Raw genomic sequence first — 18,040 nt, forward strand, 5'->3', positions numbered from 1 at the left:
AGCACAACTTACCATTCCCTGGAGCCGGAGAACTCTAAATGAAACTTCCATGAGGTACTGAGACGCTTCCACAGGCGATTTGAATTGTAGAAAGATGAGAAATGGAAAACCAATCTTCCACAGCTGCACTGAAAAATAACTGCAGCAGGAGCAGTAATTTACAGGCCATCAGCTGGCCTGTAAAACTTACGACCACAGGCAATTCAGGCATGCACAGTTTAACAAGCCCCTAATGAAAAAACCACAGTCTCTCGGCGATAATGGCAGCGCATGTACAGTAGATGCATTTCTGCATCGTCAAAACATAAAAAGCAAAGAACGGTAACACTGGCTGATCAATGGCTGCTGCTGCCTGCACCTTCAGGGTCAAACCACGATTCACTCTTCAACGACAGCATGCAGCAGAGGCAGGAAGACTTCATCCATGTCAGTCTCCAAGAAGCTAGTTTACAGATAGTTTTTAACTCTGTCAATTAAAGGGTGAGGACGGTGTTCTTAGCTCTACACAGCATATGAATCAGTATGTTTAATACATGTAAGCCATCAAATTAAGCTCTAAACATACCAGAAATAAAAAACATGAACCTGAACACTTGAATCATATCTGCTTATATTCCACTGAGCTTATCTTGGCTCCATAAATGAGCACTCCTTGATAAAAACAACTAGACGAAAAGGGAGATAAATAGTGCCAATAAACATATAGTACAATTCTACAGACACATCAAAACAGACAAGATGAATAAAAAATAAATAAATAAATAAACGGTGGAACAGCAGGTAGTGCGCATGCCTCACAGCAAGAAGGTCGCCGGTTCGATCCCTGGGTCGGGCGGGGCCTTCCTGTGCATGCGTGGGTTCTCTCTGGGCACTCCGGCTTCCTCCCACAGACCAAAAACATGCTCATTAGGTTAATTGGTGACTAAAATTGCCCTTAGATGTGAGTGTGAGCGAGAATCTTTGTCTGTCTTGTGTGTTGCCCTGCGATCGACTGGCGACCGGTTCAGGGTGCACCCCACCTCTCGCCCGTTGACAGCTGGGATAGGCTCCAACCCCGAAAAGGGATAGTCGGGTATCGACAATGGATGGATGGATATACAAATAAAATAATAAACCCTGTATTTTCTGGCACAGCAGGAGGGATCCTTCCTTTTCAGGTTGTACAGCTCTGTTTCACTACAGTGAAGAAAACTGGACAAATTTCCTGTTTCCAGGAAACTGTGTAATATCACGGCACGTTGAGGAAACGAACACTGAGGGGAAAAACATCTTCTGAAATGTGGTACAGCTTACTAATCAGTATGTACCATCTAAGTTCAATCAGAGCACGTGAAATGGTTTCAGGTGATACAAGCACAGTACGAGTACATAAGAATTATTCATTTAAGAAAACAAAAAACTGCACTCAATATTTTAATATCTGGTTTAACCAAGGCTTTAGCATGTTTACAGGGAACAGGACGATGAAACACATTATTCATACAAACTCATGATATGTGTAGGATGGATTTGAGGCAGCACAGTGTGGAGGAGGTCGAACCAACACGTCCATTATCATACACATATTATTATTACTATGTATTATTGTTCTGCTTGAGGTTTCTGCCTGTTCAAAGGAAGTTTTTCCACGCCGCCGTCACCAAGTGCTTGGGAGTCTGTACATAACGGAGTCTGGTCTGGACCTGCTCAATACAGAAAGTGTCCTGAGATAACTTTTTTCCATGTCGAAGCATTACGAGGACAAACGACCACAACACAAGCTAGAAGAGGGAGAGACTGACAGGCAGTAACCTCAGTGGCCCGACCGCTGGTCCACAGCAGCATCAAGTCTGTCCTGAGCTGGAGGACGAGGACATACATACCCTCAAAATAAATTTATATCATCTTACCCAACATGGAAATGCTCTCAGTCCTACAAGCTGTCCTAAAAAAAAAAAAAAAAAAAAAATCACATCCAGTTAGAAGAAGCATCTGCGAGGTCCATGAGGGATAAATAAAAAACAGGATGAATTCATTTTACTCTGATCAAACTACATATGAAGAGGCCTTTAAAATGCCCCTACAGCATGAAGCCTGTTCCTACGAAGGGAAGACGTCTAATCATCTCCAGGCTGCAGTAAAGTTTGAGAGTTTTTGATCGACCATTATCTCAAATAATTACTCAGTCAAGCATCTGTCATTTTTATCTTCTCGGGATGTGTAAATAAAACTGCAAGGAAAAAAAAGTCTTGACTGAAACTGGTTTACTTTAGTGAACCTCTTCAGAGCTTGAGCTGTAATCATCATTTAAAACATATTCAAAAATACTCCCTAATTTTGTTGTTGCACCTGAGACTCCCCCCACCTAGCATCCCAAAGCCCCTCCGAACTGACAGCTAATGATCTCACAGCAGAGCTCTGAAACACCGACAGCAAGCAGGGAGGTGATTTTGGGATTTGGAGGCTCTGTGGGTGATTCTGGGTACGAATCTTTACTTCCTGAAATGCAGATAGAATTTTGATTCCTCTGAGCACTTTGCTTCTTTTAGTAGTGGTTTAACCAGTGTTTGAAAAGTTAAACGCCACCAAATATTAAATACACAGAAATAAACATATCCTTATGTATGCAGACTTGACATATGCGGGATATATTTCATGAATAGCTTTGATTAATATGAACAAATTGCCTCATCCATATTGTAATTCCTAATCATAAATAATTCAGTTTGTATGTGACCTTCAGTACGGATAATTCATGAGGTCCGATTTTAAACCACAGCAGTCTGGTTCCTTATTCATATGTTTTTTTTCTTACCTCAAACATTAGCAGCATGACTGAAAATATATTTACTTGGTGATTACTTCAATTCTGTTCACAAATATGAGAAATCTCATATGAACAATGTCAACACATAATTCTACTGTGGAGAACAGAAATGTGTTCGTTTGTATGTAGTTTTAATAGTTCTCGTTCCTGTTCAGAACGTGGATTGTGTGTCAGATAACGGATGGACTTTGAAAGCTCTTAAACAACACTGTCCCCTGTTGGTGGTGTCTGCTGAACCAAATGACCTTAACAAGAGAAAACAGTATGAAACCACACACACACACACACACACACACACACACACACACACACACACACACACACACACACACACACACACACAGGACTTCATCGAACAGGCGAAGCAGCTATTTTCTTTAAAGTTTCTTATTTAATTTTAAATACATTACTCTCTATAAACATTACATTTATCCACATAGAAAAGCATGTGTGGCTATTTACACTCAACCCTCAGAAAGAGTCCTATCGCACAAACAAATAACATCCTGTAACTACTCAAGTCTCCCTTTCTCTCCAAGGATTTTAGAAGTGATTGTCGCAGCATTTCCTTCACATTCATTAAGCTGATGGGACTCCCAGCAGCAGAGGACTGACGCCTTCCATTGAAATGTCAATACGAGGAAAATGCATCATTTAACCTTATTGCTGAGCTCATCCACGTAACACCTGCACAAACGCCCCGTTCTCATTCTGTCGGCTAGTTTTTGTCGATTGGTTGTGACATTTGCACCAAACCTGCCACGTCTACATAGATTTACCAGAAACAGTTGATTATCCCAGAAGTTTGGTTTGAAAAATATGAAGTGTTAACTGACATTCAATATTCCTGAAATAAATGGTATGAAAAAAGTGCACATTGACCGTTTTCAGTGTAAAGTATTGTGTAGGACATGTCTTTGCGTCATGTACCTAAACTAGAAGCTGATAACTCAAAGCTTCGTGTCGAACTACGATGAGCTAAAAAAACACAAAGAGCTTGGCTGTTTTTACCTCCATAACATGAGAGCGATCTTATGACACAGACAGTAGCCACCGAGCTAATTCATGCCTCCACCTTGGATTTCCTCTTGGAGGTTCTGGGTTTGGCTGACTCTGCAGGTTCTGGGGAGCCTGGAGGATCAGTCGGCGGGCTGGGGGCCTTCTCCACATCTGGCTCTGGCTCAAGGGGCATGGAGGGGCCTTTGGAAACTCCTGAAAATAACAGAAGCATAACAAAGGATGCCATTTTTTCACTTTAAGTTCACATTCACATTTACATTCACATCTGTAGCTTTACTCAGAAACTTGTGGTTCTCCTCTTCACACACCTTCCATTGATGTGTCCGTATCACATCCGGCAGTATAGAACTTGACTCAGGCACTGAATTAACACACAGTCACACTGTGCTTCCATCTGGTGAATATTTGCTCCGGGTCCCATTCGCTCCAATTAAAGCCCACACAACAGACGAACTCAAGCTGGCGATGGCGAACTCGAAGATCAGAGTTCATCTCTGTTCAACTTTACAACCCTTTGAATGTGAACCAACAGATCCCAACAGAGGCCGAGAGAAACACTGACGTTTCACACGATATCAAACTATCAGACCACAGACTGCAGCGTCACGACGGCTCTGTAAAATATTTGTTACCCACATCGAAACCATGACACCGCATCATTTCTGAGGCTGAGTGCAGAAACCTAATGTGAGCGTACCTTTAGAAAAGTTAGACACGGCATATAATTACATTTCCACTTGTGACATCCCACAGACAGGCAATTTAGATTGGCTTGTTTAAATAGTGCAATTTCATCACATTAAAGAGTTGATGAAGCATTAAGGAGCAGCACTTTGATGCTTTAACACCATGTTTCTGACTTAAACAACAAAACCGGGTGAGACTCAGGGGGCTTCTGAGTGCCTGTAAAACACGACGGTACAAACAACACTTACCTTTTAAAAGACTGACGTTGCTTTCAAATATCTTTTCTTAATTGCTTAACTTTGGCCGATGCTTTTGAACCACTCCCTGCACTCTGACAGTTCTTCCTTTACAAAACCCGAAACCAGGTCTTGAGGGGTAAGTTGTTTTCCATGTACAGTGTCTGAATTTTAATAACCACTCAGATTCAGCAGGTCCCTGTCTGTCATAGATGGATCCTGACCTCCAGCAAAATGTATTTACAGACTAGCTGTTACAGCACAGCAATAAAGACACTGACACCAGCAAATACATACCTCTACTTTAAATAGCCACCATGTCTCGCAGTGACTTGATGGTATACTGTTAAGCATTAACTAGCAGGTATATTTACAGGCTATATTTGTATATTCGCAACATGCTGGTCGTTGAACGCTGGCTGCTGAGTTTTAGAAAGCAGACAGATTGAGCTGTGTAATTATGTAAAATGTCTGTCACTGAACATGGATGCATTGTTCTGCTGTTATCTGTAAACAGCCGAACAAAAGCGGGAGAAAAACAGCCCACAGGCTCTTGAGCAGGAAATCACTCCTGTCCATTTACGTTTGAGAACTGTAAGCTGCAACAATCATTTCAGAGTAGCTTTGAATGCATTAGCCTGCGTGTGTGTCCTTTTTCCACCCCACTGACTTTCCTTTGTTGCCAACAATATATACTGGCTAGAGGTTAGCTTCTTTCTTCACATATCCCATTTAGCCTTAGCTCATGTATTCAATCTACCAGTTCAGGCAAGAGGCTGTGAATACACAGGGAAGAGGGATTTTTAAGTTCCCATTTAGAATGGAAAATTGGGCTTTGGTTTAATGTTAAGAGGCGGAGACTGTGAAATTTGTCATCACCTGCACTGACAGAGTAACTCTGAACTTTTCAGATGAAGAATAATTTACGTGCTCACCTCATTTTGAGTTTGTGCTCAGAACAAAAGAGAAATGTTCAGCCTGCTCGGTCTCATCAGAACCTGATTCAGAGCTTATTTCAAGCTTCACCACTTAAGTTTGTGTCACATATCGAAACCAGAAGCTACGCCGAGGTGACAGAATATAAACTGATGCTTCCTACATCCCCTGCCGTAGTTTGTACCTGCTGGTAGCTGGATGTTCTTGTTGTAGCTCGCGGCAGAAGACATGGCTTGGCCCAGAGCTTGGTTCGTACCAAGGGGAGCACCAGGGGTTTTGGTTGCTGCGGCAGAGTTTGGTTTTGATTTGGAGTCCTTCCCTGGTTTGGTCCACACCAGACTCTCTGTCACCTGCAGGGCAGCTCCCATCTTCTGAGCCATGTCCATCAGCTGTTAGTGGCACGCAAGCAAAGACTTAAATACTGTAAGTAATGGCTGCAAATACTGACTCTGAGACATCATCGTCAACAGTCTCTTCAGTACCTCAGAATCAAACTCAAAGTTGCTACTGCTGTCTCGAAGTACGTTGACTTTCCTCTCCATCTCCTGGTACTGATCCAGAGCTCCCTTCTTTTCGCCATGATTATAGAGGAAGATGGCAAAGTTCAGGTTGACCAGAGGGTTGGATCTGGACGAAAAGAGGATTTTAAATGATGAAACTACACACTCAAATTAACAGACATGTAAGTCAGAGAGTGTAAGACAGACTCACTCATCCATTGTCACAGCTTGTTCATAGGCTCTGGTGGCATTCTCGACATCCTCCAAGTTGGTCAGAGCCACTGTTAAGAAAGAGCGTGAGTGGTTTGTAGGATATATTTTTAAAAGCTATAGCACATTCCCCGCACAACAATATACTCCTACGTACCCAGTAACTGTTACCACGGTTTTAGGCACAAATCATCGGTTTACTCTTTAAAGATGTGATCCAGCCATGAATTATGTCTCTGTCTCTTGAACTCAGTACCTGCCAGCAACATGTAGAGCTCCCCCATACGTGGGTTCAGGTTGATGGCTGCGCTGAGGAAGTGGAAGGCGGAGGCATACTGCTGCATGGTCAGGTGTACCAGACCCAGGTTGTACAACACTTTCCAGTCAAAAGGAGACAAGTAATGGGCCCGCTTCAGACAGCTGATGGCCTGTGGGAGAAATGAAGTTTGGAGAGAGAAGTCAACAGCTGACAGGACTGTTAGGCTAGTATTTTAATAATGCATGATCCGATGAAGAAGCTGAGAAACAACAGATTCTGAACGGCGGTGGATTTAAAATGCTTCAGGGACACATCGATCAAATAAAGCTTTATTAAGTTAATTCATTGAAGGGTAATGCACATGCATACGTGTGGTGTGATGCACATTTCAGCCGATGGGTTTCACACTATTGCAACGATCAACGGGCGGCAGTAAAGCATCAAGAAACACACTAATGCAACAAAGGCAGTGAAGAAGAAGACTGCAAGCTGATAAATATGGATGACATAAAGATTGCAGGTTGGTTAGACCTCAAGGATACACAACATGTTTTTTTGAGTAACACTGAATGCAAACTAACAACAAAATGTACTTCATGTACCAGAAGTAAAAAACCTCCCAGAGAGTCACGAGACAAATCCGAGGGGTTGTGAGATGATTAATGGGGGAGGAAAGATAAAAACACAATGTTCTACAACACAAATCTGTATTCATTATTTCTTTCTGTTGAAATATTGGCATAAGTGGCATAATAAGACATTTTTTTAAAAGAAGTCACAAGCCAAAAGGTTTGGAAACCACTGGTTTAACACAAAGCAATGAATTTTATTTTATAAGCTTACAACATGTTTTTTAATGTACAACTAAATCTGAAGTAAATTAGCATAAAATGTAAATAATCCAGGGAGGCACCTCAAAACTGTAACAGTAAATGTCACGTCAAGTAACTTTCCACCACTGCTGGTATTTACTTAACTTCATATGAAATGTCCTCTTTCAAGGAACAAAAAGAAAAGAACTGTAAATTAAATATTAGCCTAAACTGAAAAAGAAGTGAAGCGTATTACTCACAGCTACATATTTCTTTTTTCCAAAGAAGCACATGCCGATGTTGTTCCAGAGAGGGGGGCTCTCAGGCACGGCGCATGCTGCCACTCGGTACTTGTTCATGGCCACATCAAAGTCCCCATGGGTCTGCATCATGCTGCCTGCAGCCAGGATGGCCTGGGAATAAAAACAGTGATTAGAGAGGTATCAGAGGAAGACGTGGCCTTTATAACTGCACGTGATGAAAGACAGACTGTGCCACCTGAGAGAGAATGACCTTTTATTTTGACAGCTTTAAAGAAGTCCACCTCACTGTACACAGGTACCCTCATAGCAAAAGTTTATACAATGTGTGTTTCAAGACCCACATACCTTATAATTGTTGGGGTCAAAAGTGAGGGCATTTCCAAGGTGTTCAAAAGCTTTTTGGTATTTCCCGAGCTGGCAAAAACATGAACGCAGAAAATTATACATCTACTCCATTTTAGATGTTTCTGACACCTGCAGTAAATGTCACTCTTAATCCTGTAGTGCTCGTCGCTTGTGTACACATAATTTCACTGAAAAGGTTATATAAAAAAAATGTACCTACCTGTAAAAACAGCAGGCCGAGAGTTGTCAGCAGCTCAGTGTTCTCTGGAGAGAATCTGAGCAGAGAACAAGACGAGTCTAATGAAAAATGTCACTTTATCTTTGCCTGTAATTACATTTAATGCCTGCACTTATTCTTAAGCAAACATAGTTGATATTCAGGGAATCTGCTGATTATTCAATCAGGGTTTGATTCAGCATAATTGTGGAGTATTAATTAGAACCTGTGGGGGGGCGGTAGAGAAGGTAGAGAAGAGGCAGATCTACATTAAAATAAGATTCACAGTGGTACGTCTCATTAAAAGCAACACCAGTATCGGGGCACTTGATTAATTCATTTAACCCCAACGGGAGGTAGCCATAATGAGCTCTATTATAGACACTGATGTCATTTTCTTATTTACACCACGGCCTAATGTTTAAATATTCAGCATGTGAATAGAAGTCCAAATGAATCAAATTTAAACTGAACTGAAAAGGGCCCCAGTTTAAAAAGTGGCAAAGTTTGTGTGAGACTGAAGGATGACCACTTATTGAAATGAGCTCCAAAGAGTGAAAATCAGCAGATAAATCAAACCTCTTGAGAGAAAGGCATCGTGAAGAAAACTGTGCAACTATTAACAGCTTTAGGTTGGTTTCATTTATATTCTCTGGATTTGATGAAAAGCTTCAGCTCCACAGATTCCTCTTTAAATATCCTCTCAGTGCTTTTCAATGTCGTCCACAGCTGAGCTTTACTTACTCCACTGCCCTCTTATACACGTCAATGGCCTTGTCCGTTTCTCCAGCCAGCAGATGAACCTTCCCGACCATCATGAAAGTCTTGTCGTGCTTATTTATCTGGAGAGCTATGTTTAGATGCTCCTCAGCCTGACGGAGACAGAAGATGAGAGCGATCAATTCACTGGAGGAATGAGTATAATTTGTACAGTACAGTGCTGGAAATCAACGTACTCACATTTTTCAAGTCTTTGATGAAGAAATAGCACAATCCCAGATTATGACTGATCTCCTGAGGTGAAAAAATGTGAAATTATACATGGGAGGTTGGTGCATGCTTAATTGAACAGGGTTAAATGAAAGCGGAGCTAAATTTTAATTCCAAATATGCAAGTTATTGAAGACGATGGGCTCTATTTTTGACTCCACCGCCGGCGCGGTGCAAAGTCAGGTCCGGTTCACCGATGGGGCGTGGCAGCACAGACTTTGGTAGTTTCGTGCACTGTGCCGCTGGTGCATCTCCTCCTCCTTCTCATCTCAGTCCCACCCAGCGGCGCAACTCGGAGGAGGGAGGGGAGAAGGCATGGAGTGGGTTTGACACAGCCAAGTCAAATCTTCACCAATCACAGCGGCTCCTCGCCTCACCATTAACAACGCTGCTGGCTGGATGACTGAGCCTGCGCAGGAAAGTGTCCCACGCCCCAAACTTCCCCCAGGAGGAGACTGACGTCACTCATGTCTAAATATGAGGTCCTTAGATGGTAAATCCTCAGCCTCCTCCTCATCCTCCTCATCCTCCTCAGAGCAATGATGTACTCCATCTTTGCAGATAACATTAAGCATTACTATGATTACATTTGTATTTGGAATGAAATGATGTGGGTAATAGCGGACAACGATCATCACTTACGTTTTTTCCCGTGTGTCTGTCTCTCTCTGTCTCTCGAGTGCTCTGAGACAGATGCAGTATATATGCTCTGTAGGATGCCACGGCTGTTTCTGGTTGGCACAGCGACGTTAATTGATTAGTTTGCATTCCTGTTTCACCTGTGTACATTCGGTCAGGGTGAGTGACCATTACGCATTCCGAACGCGCTTATGATGTGGTCAGATGAGATACTGATCAAAACTGAGCGCACTTTTGCGCCGCCGGCGCAGACTGAAATGGGACGAAAGTCCAAATGCACCGGCTGATTATGTCGACACCTCCCCCTACTGTGCTGCAACGCCCATCCCGGCGCACCTCTGTACGCCTTGGTTTACCAAAATACCAAGTGACTTTGCCTGCGCTGCATGAAAATACCACTGCACAGGGTGCACGGGGTGCGCAGCCTGCGCCACGCCGGCGGCGGGGTCGAAAATAGAGCCCAATGACTCTGTGGAATACAGATTCTACTGAGTTACTGACTGTAGTATTACCGTACAGAGGACATTTCAAATTTCCAAAACACACCTGCCTGGCCAGTACAAAACCATTTCATAGGCTTCAGAGTGAAACAGTCCTGGATCAATGGGGAAGCTTAATTAGTTAATTATTAGTTAATTAGTTTCATGAAGTTCTTTTTGAAAAATGGATGCACAAGTGAGAAAAAGAGGTTCAGTCTGGGCATTCCCCATCGAAAGTGTGGGGAGAAACTCTTGGGAGGAACACTATTCAGAGTGAAAGACGCTGGGCCCACTGAACACTTTCCCTTTCCAACTTTAAGACAAAGCAGAAACTCAGTACGAGAGGGTTTCTTTTCTTTTACCCAGTCTTTCTCGTTGAGTCTTGCAGCTTCATGATAGAATTCAATGGCTGCTTTGTGCTTTCCCAGGAGAAATCTGCAGAAAGAACAAACAACAATAAAGCATCTGAGAAATTAACCCATCTTAATCACTGCGTGCTGAATAGATATTCTAACAATCCCACAACAGTGAAAACAGTCACTTGGCTCGGCTGGATTCATTTTTCCCTCCAGTATTACAAAAAGATGTGGTCGTAGCCCGCCTGCAGTTTGTTTGTGTATTTCTGTCCTACGTCTGTCTTGTTACTTAAATGGACACGGGTTGATGCCACCCAGGCTTGAGGGAGGTAGACTCACAGCGATCTGGCCACTTGCTTGAGATTGTCAGCGCTGCTGGGGTTAAGGATGGCACAGCTCTGAAACAGCTCCAGGGACTGCTGGATCTTACCCTCAAGACGCAAGATTAGTGCTGTGGCAGGAAATTAAAACATAAAAAGAGAGGATCTTCATCTACATGAGCAAGTAGAAAAGCACATTAAAAATCAAAGGCACAGCATGGGGTCCAACCAGCAGATTTTGGGGAACTAAAGGATGTACTGGGGAGCCTGAGAATTGACACTGAGTCTTCACTTGATGTAGCTATTAATTAACATCATCCGTGTGTGAGAGGACGGTTACGATAAAGCTACAGCTCACCTTGAACATATATGGCATATTCACACATTCCATTAGTCTCCTGCAGTTGTTCTTTGATGATCGCCTGCATGGACACAGAACAGGAGACAATTTCTACAAGTGAGGTGTGATTAGGAATGCTTGCATGTATGGCCACCATGCTTGGAAAGAAGCAGTCTCTAAACGACTTGCATTTAAAAAAAATGCATCACACCCTGTTCTGTACATCTACATCCGCATCAAAACAGACTGACGGCCCTATTTTCAAGGCGGTGCAATGACCAGTGCAAGCAGCGCTCTGACAGTTCGGCATTTTCCTGACCTTGAAATTTGCTTTGCCCGGCTGTGTGGTTTTGGTGCCTAGCGCAGAGCACAGGCTGCACAGTTGGTATGAGAGGCGAAAACAGATGGGAGGTTGATTCAAATGAAGCAGAGCAAGTATTGGTATTTTGGTGGAAAATGTGGCTTCGGCTTCGCTCTGAGAATAGATGTCTCAGAACCACATCTGTGTCCGGAGCGACATCAATCTCCTGTCAATCTGATGATTTTATCAGCAAGAGCAAACCAAATACTTGCTTAAAACATAAATAATCTATCTTATCTAACATTCTCCAGCCATGAGATGCTTTTAAATCAGCATCAAAAAGTGCATTTTTATTTTATTGTGCAAGTGCAACGGCTTCAGGCTGTATGAAAAGCTTCTCCTTCACTTCATGAAAGCTCCGCAGCCATCTGAAGGCAGCAGGGCAGATGTGTTGATAAATCTGCAGCCTCCAATTAGAGACGTGCCACTCGAGATGCAGTGCCATTACGCACAGCACGGCGAACACCTCTACACACATCAGGCGAGTTCGTTATAACTCTGCATTCTGCCCGACAGACGCTGGGTTACCGAGGCTCGCTCCTCCTCTGAGAGAGAAACTTTTGAAAGGAGAAAAAAAAAATCTGCAGTTCATGTTTTATTCTTAATATGTATTACGAGTCAAACACAAGTATGTCACATTTTATGATGTAACCACATGTAACATGAAATAAACAACAGACACAGTAGAATCAAAACTGAAACAGTGTCGGATTGATGCGATCAAATGTACTGCTTCATCAAACTATTTATTATTATTGGTTTCTCATCATATTTGTACTGATTGACTATTAAAAAAAACACCATCTGCCTCCGGCTGCAGATTCACATCGTGCCCCTCTGCACCATCCAGACAACAGCAAGATTTCCTGCAGAAGTCCATTCTTTATTTGTTGAGCTATTGTCATTGTGCATCACTGTGATTGGCTCAGCTGTTTCAGAGCGATGAGACCAGTAATGTGACTGGCTGAGAGTGTATTTATTAATCACAACAGCCTCCGATCTATACTGCGCCTCACTCAGCTCAAGAGACCTTCTAAGAGTAAGTGAGAAGGACTATTCTAGTCATATATCTTACAAGTACAGGCATCTATTCAGAGATTTTATTAAGTACTGACTGGTTTCATGTGGGAATACACAGGTCAGTACAGTTTATTGGGTGATAATAAAGTACAGTATTAGACAGCTCCCTGTACATGGCGTGCATTCATTATCTTCATTATGTTTCAAAGGTCAGACCAACTCTGCACACTGACACAGGTCAATGACAGACGTATCCATGAGGAAGAATGGAGGTACTTTACCTTACAGGTATCATAGTCTTTGCGGATGTAGTGCTGGTGGATTAGCCAGTTTCTCCTCTCCACAATGGGAAGCTCTGGAGCTGGAAGGAAGATAATAAGGTGAGAAGACGACAGAACAATGTTTTGAAAAAAAAAAAAAAATCTAGGCTACTTTAAGCTCATTACCCTTTACTGTTCAGATGATGTCTTTTTTTAGTTGATAGCTGAATGATTAATCCTGAATGTGCCCTCCTCTTGCAGTCATTAGTAAGTCTCTGATCTGACAGTTAACACAGATGTAACACGTATACCTTAATCCACAGGCTAAATTTAAGTCAATTCATCAAGCACACTGTGAATCTTAGCTTCTTAGCATGTTTTTTCTCTTGCAAACGGATGGCTCAGACTACCAGGAGCTACGACTAGTTGGACTATTTTTAATTCATAGTCTTTTTTTAAATTTGTCATCTGAATAAATAATCCTGAAAGAACCCCCCCTCTGCAGTCACCAGCGAGTCTTTCATCTGACAGTTAACATAGATGTTAACACTTCAACCAGAGACGCAGGGATAAACTCTAATCAATTCATCCGCCATGCTGTAAATGTCACCTTGTAAGCAAGTTTTTCGTTACTGTTTTCTTTTCTGTCACTCTTTTAATGTCTCGGCAGGTTGAGATATTCTCCTCGTTGCCAGGGCAACAATGTCTCTCGCAAGCCAGGTGCTTGTGACAGAACAGAGAGGCTATAGAGACAGACTGAAGGAGGGATGCTGGAGGTATGAGCAGCACAACACAAAGGCAGCTTCAGAAAGGGTTAGGTAACCTCAAGAACTCAACCACAATGTTCCAAGTCCTCCTCCCAGTGGAGTACAACATTTCATTTCACAAGGAAGCAAACGTAATTCCAATTCGAGCAAGTTTGATTCTGGTAATCCTGTTATCTTGCACCTACTACCTTCCTCTGAGGCTAAAAATAGGATTCGCGGCAATGTGAAACGAAGTGCCGGGCTTTGAGTCTGCCACTGTCATTGGGGGATATCATTAATGAACTGCCTGAGTAAAAATACGGTGTGAATTACACCAAAGCTCCCTTCTGTTTTTATCTGTCAAGCAGTGCTCTGTTGATTTGCTGCGAGAACTGGAGCCTCTTCCAACTACTTCAGAGAAATCCTCTCCATCGCTGAGTGTGAAACTGCATGGGCTTCACACGTTTGCCCCGTCAAGATTCAGAACAGCCCTATTTGTAGCACCCTAATCCGCTTTCTTCCTGCTGAGGCAGCAATAATATTCTTGTCTCTGGGTTTCAGCTGTGGCCCTGTGGTGCTCCAGTCTCCACTTGCACAAAGCAGGGCATTTTTGGTGAGAAGAGATGGGATACATGTCTGATATGTATTCCTACAACTGTTATATGAAAGAAGGGTAGAAAGGAGCAAGGAAGAAGAGCCCAGCATGACGTCTCCTAAATATAGTCCTGTGAAAACTGCATGCAAAACATGGAGGAATTTTCTCATTGTTATATTTGATCTGGCTAATGCTAAGACAGATTTGCCTTCCATGTGCTTCAACCATCTGTTAAAAGGGGATAAGAGCAGAGGAGAAGCATGCTGAGATCAAAAGACACATGGGGAGAATGTAATGGAAAATATGATGAAAATTATTTTGGAAGTTTTTCCATAAAAACTTCAAAAACCCTTGGTCTTGTCAAGTCATTTTAGTCGCATATTCTGCTGCCATCCCTAATTCCTGCCAGGAATTTGACAGAAATGGGTGTCAATATTTGGAAAAAGACAAAATAAGTAATAAATAATTTGTTCTATACTAATGTTAAGAAACTGACACACACACACACACACACACACACACACACACACACACACACACACACACACACACACACACACACACACACACACACACACACACACACACACACACACACACAGGTGAGATGACCTCATGCTCTTTCAGCTTTTCCCCCTGCTGGTTTAACAGAAGCTGATCTTAGGTCTTTCTCATGGGCATGCTTACATTTTGCAACTCCTCCTGGATGTTCCCCACCAGGAATGTAGTTACTGCATTGCACAAAATTTAATAAAAAAAAATCTAATGTACTTGTTGTACATACCATAATTCATTCTGTGTGTGCATTATATAACCCTAATTACATTTCATGATGGTAATTACAGAATGAGTGTGAATTTGGTAGCTTATGGAGACAATTAAACTCAGAATTATATATTTTTTTCTCGATTATTTAAAATTTTTTCGACTTTTAGACAACATAGTTCACTCCTTGCTCGTATTTAGGTGACTTTGGACCAAATGTTTCTGAACGTTTCTGTTTTGATTACTTCATTACTCTGTCATCTTACCTTACATTACCATACTTAGGGAATTGATTTGATTTGTCTCCTCAAATTACTCTAAGCACACATCAGTCAGCATTTGCATGCCATGTCTAATGCAAAGAAATACAATACCATATGACAGCATAGCATGTACATAATTGCTCTCATAGAATTTGCATTTTTAGGAGCACTGATAATTACAAAACATTGTAAAACAAGGCAAAACAAAAAGCTTAATCCAAGACCAGCAACATTAATTGGTTAATGGGACATTAATTATGATGATGAAATATCCACAATGATCCTCAAACATTTTCCACACAGAGAAACGTGGAACATGGCTCAGCCGCACTGTGTACACAGCTTCTTACGGTACAGAGAAGGGTGAGGGTGACCTCTGCAGGATGATTACATCCAAACTGACTCCATTACTTTCCTCTACCGGTTACAGAAAAATTGTCGGAAATGAATGTCAAAAAAGGTGTTGTGAAAGTCATTTTACAAGATGATGTGCAAGCGCCAACTGTGACATGGTACCTTTAGGTGCTCGACGTTTCTTGGCTTCAGTAGCAGTTGGGAGCTGAAATATAAGAAAGATATGGACATATATATATTTATATATATATCACAGCATACAATGCTTATATTACATAGCAAAATATGCATTTCCCATGGGCTGTATGTACGTTGGCAAGACCAAAATAGATTGGCAGCACCCAAAAAGAGTTTGCTTTTGATTCTTCCTGTTAACAGGCTGTGTGGAAATACAGGTCAAGGTTCAGACTGACTGCCTACTGATACGCTGTGTTCAATTGTACAGAATAGAAAAGCACTTCCTCAATTACATGTTATGAGCCTGTGAATGTACTGCCTTTGTATATTGTCCAGTATGTCAGGGGCTGCTAATGCAAAGGAGTTAAAAGCTGAAAGAGAGGCAGCTGATTATAACTGTATATGATGCTTGCTAAACAAATGAGTCACTCAACTGCTCTGCACTTTCTGCACATTCATCACTTAAATGATCAGACTCCTGAGAGGTACAATATAAGAGATTGATTGGGGGTATTTTTCTGTAAATTATGAACAAACAGGCTCACACTACGCTTGCCACCCATTTAGTATTCCTGTACCATCAAAGGATAATCAAGTATGACAGCCTTACAAACTCACTACACACTACAACTCTTAATGACAACCTATATGTTTTGATCAGTTATTGCAATGCAATTTCCCCTTTCCATTATCTTTGATACAGCCGCCTCGCGTGCAGGTGGATGAACGCATGCGCAATCCCAGTGTTTTGCTTCACATCATTTAGTCCGTATTTCACTCACTTGTGGATTATTTCTAGTGCACCCACTAACGTTTTGGTGAAACAGTGTATTAATACTCTCTATATTTCATCACACATTAAACGCTAAATGTTATACTCGTAGTACAGCTGGGATCTGTGATAAAGACAGCTTCAGTTACGGCAGAGTTGGACAGTTAATAACGTTATCTAACCTACATTAGCCTACGTTACAGTATAAAGCGTGGGCTAACGATGGTCAACATAATCGAATGTTACCCACACACTTCTGCTATTGTCGCCTCACTGTAGCTTTAGCTGTTAGCTCTCAGGTTTTGGCTTGAATGAGTGAGATTAAAGACTAAAGCAATTTACCGTTAGCTGTAACGTTAATCAACTTAGCTGCGTCTTAGAAACGGTTAGCCAGGCAGCTAACATTCAAACGTCGAGCGTTACACGAAGGCGACACTCAAACTTAATGTTACTTTAACTCATGAGGTGTCACAGTATTACTTCGTCCGGTGGAATGATTGTGTGTACTCAAGAAAACGATAACTAGCTTTGGTTTCGCACTCACCGCCGAGGCTTTCTCCTCGTCCGCCATCTTGGGATGATCAACAGCAGAAGCTGTTGCCATGGCTACAGCAGTGGAATGCGGAGGTGTAGCTGGATGTGTGAATGTCTGTTTGCCCCGCGCTCAACGACTCCCAACCACGAAACGCTCAAAAATGATCAAATTCACAGTACAAAGATGCACTAAAAGAGCTTTTGTGTTTAGGGGTCTACTCGCCTTGCAGAGAGACAAGATCCAGCCAGGAGGAACATCATGAAAACAAGGGCCAGTTATTCACAGGTATGCTTCTGTTTTGGATTCTAGATTTTCTCCATTGTTGACATAAGAAACAGGTTTTTTCTTTAAAGGATAGGTCATATAAGCAAAAAGTGTGCCCTAGAATGTAAAACAGCAAGTCTTCACTCAAGACCAGTTGCAGTTAAATTTACTTTAAATGCATTTAAATGTACAAGTCCTGCAGCCAAAATCCTCGTTAAGTAAAAGCACAAATGCGCTTAAAGTATCTAAGTGAAAGTCCCTGTGCTGCAGTAAAATGTCCCCTGTGGCTGGTATATTTAATCTATATGACTTTATCAGATTGTTAGTACTGATGCATTAATGTGTAAACGGTATTTTACAGTTTTAGCTGATGAATGTGGAACTGTGAATCTGAGGGGTCGTGAGACGATTAATGGAAGAAAAACAATGTGAACCATCTAGTTTTACTTTTTCTGAAATATTACTGGATAATTTGAACAGTTATTTAAATTTAGCTATTTTAGCTATTTAGCT

The 18,040-nt window shown here is 41.9% G+C and overlaps 1 protein-coding gene across 1 annotated transcript; it reads right to left on the reverse strand.

The window, feature by feature from the left end:
• Positions 1–3,177: 3,177 nt before the first annotated feature.
• On the reverse strand, positions 3,178–17,332 carry bbs4 (Bardet-Biedl syndrome 4). The gene is made up of 16 exons (XM_070968026.1): positions 17,273–17,332; positions 15,942–15,984; positions 13,078–13,157; positions 11,434–11,497; positions 11,095–11,206; positions 10,762–10,834; positions 9,252–9,305; positions 9,036–9,163; positions 8,295–8,349; positions 8,075–8,143; positions 7,727–7,879; positions 6,652–6,823; positions 6,397–6,466; positions 6,168–6,312; positions 5,870–6,074; positions 3,178–4,018 (listed from the first exon to the last, which is right to left on the reverse strand). Exons 1-16 carry the CDS (start codon positions 17,330–17,332, stop codon positions 3,870–3,872), a joined length of 1,632 nt encoding a protein of 543 aa, XP_070824127.1. The 3' UTR covers positions 3,178–3,869.
• Between the last annotated feature and the right edge of the window lie 708 nt (positions 17,333–18,040).

The sequence above is a fragment of the Chaetodon trifascialis genome, chromosome 1, assembly GCF_039877785.1.
Source record: "Chaetodon trifascialis isolate fChaTrf1 chromosome 1, fChaTrf1.hap1, whole genome shotgun sequence".
Classification (NCBI taxonomy): domain Eukaryota; kingdom Metazoa; phylum Chordata; class Actinopteri; order Chaetodontiformes; family Chaetodontidae; genus Chaetodon; species Chaetodon trifascialis.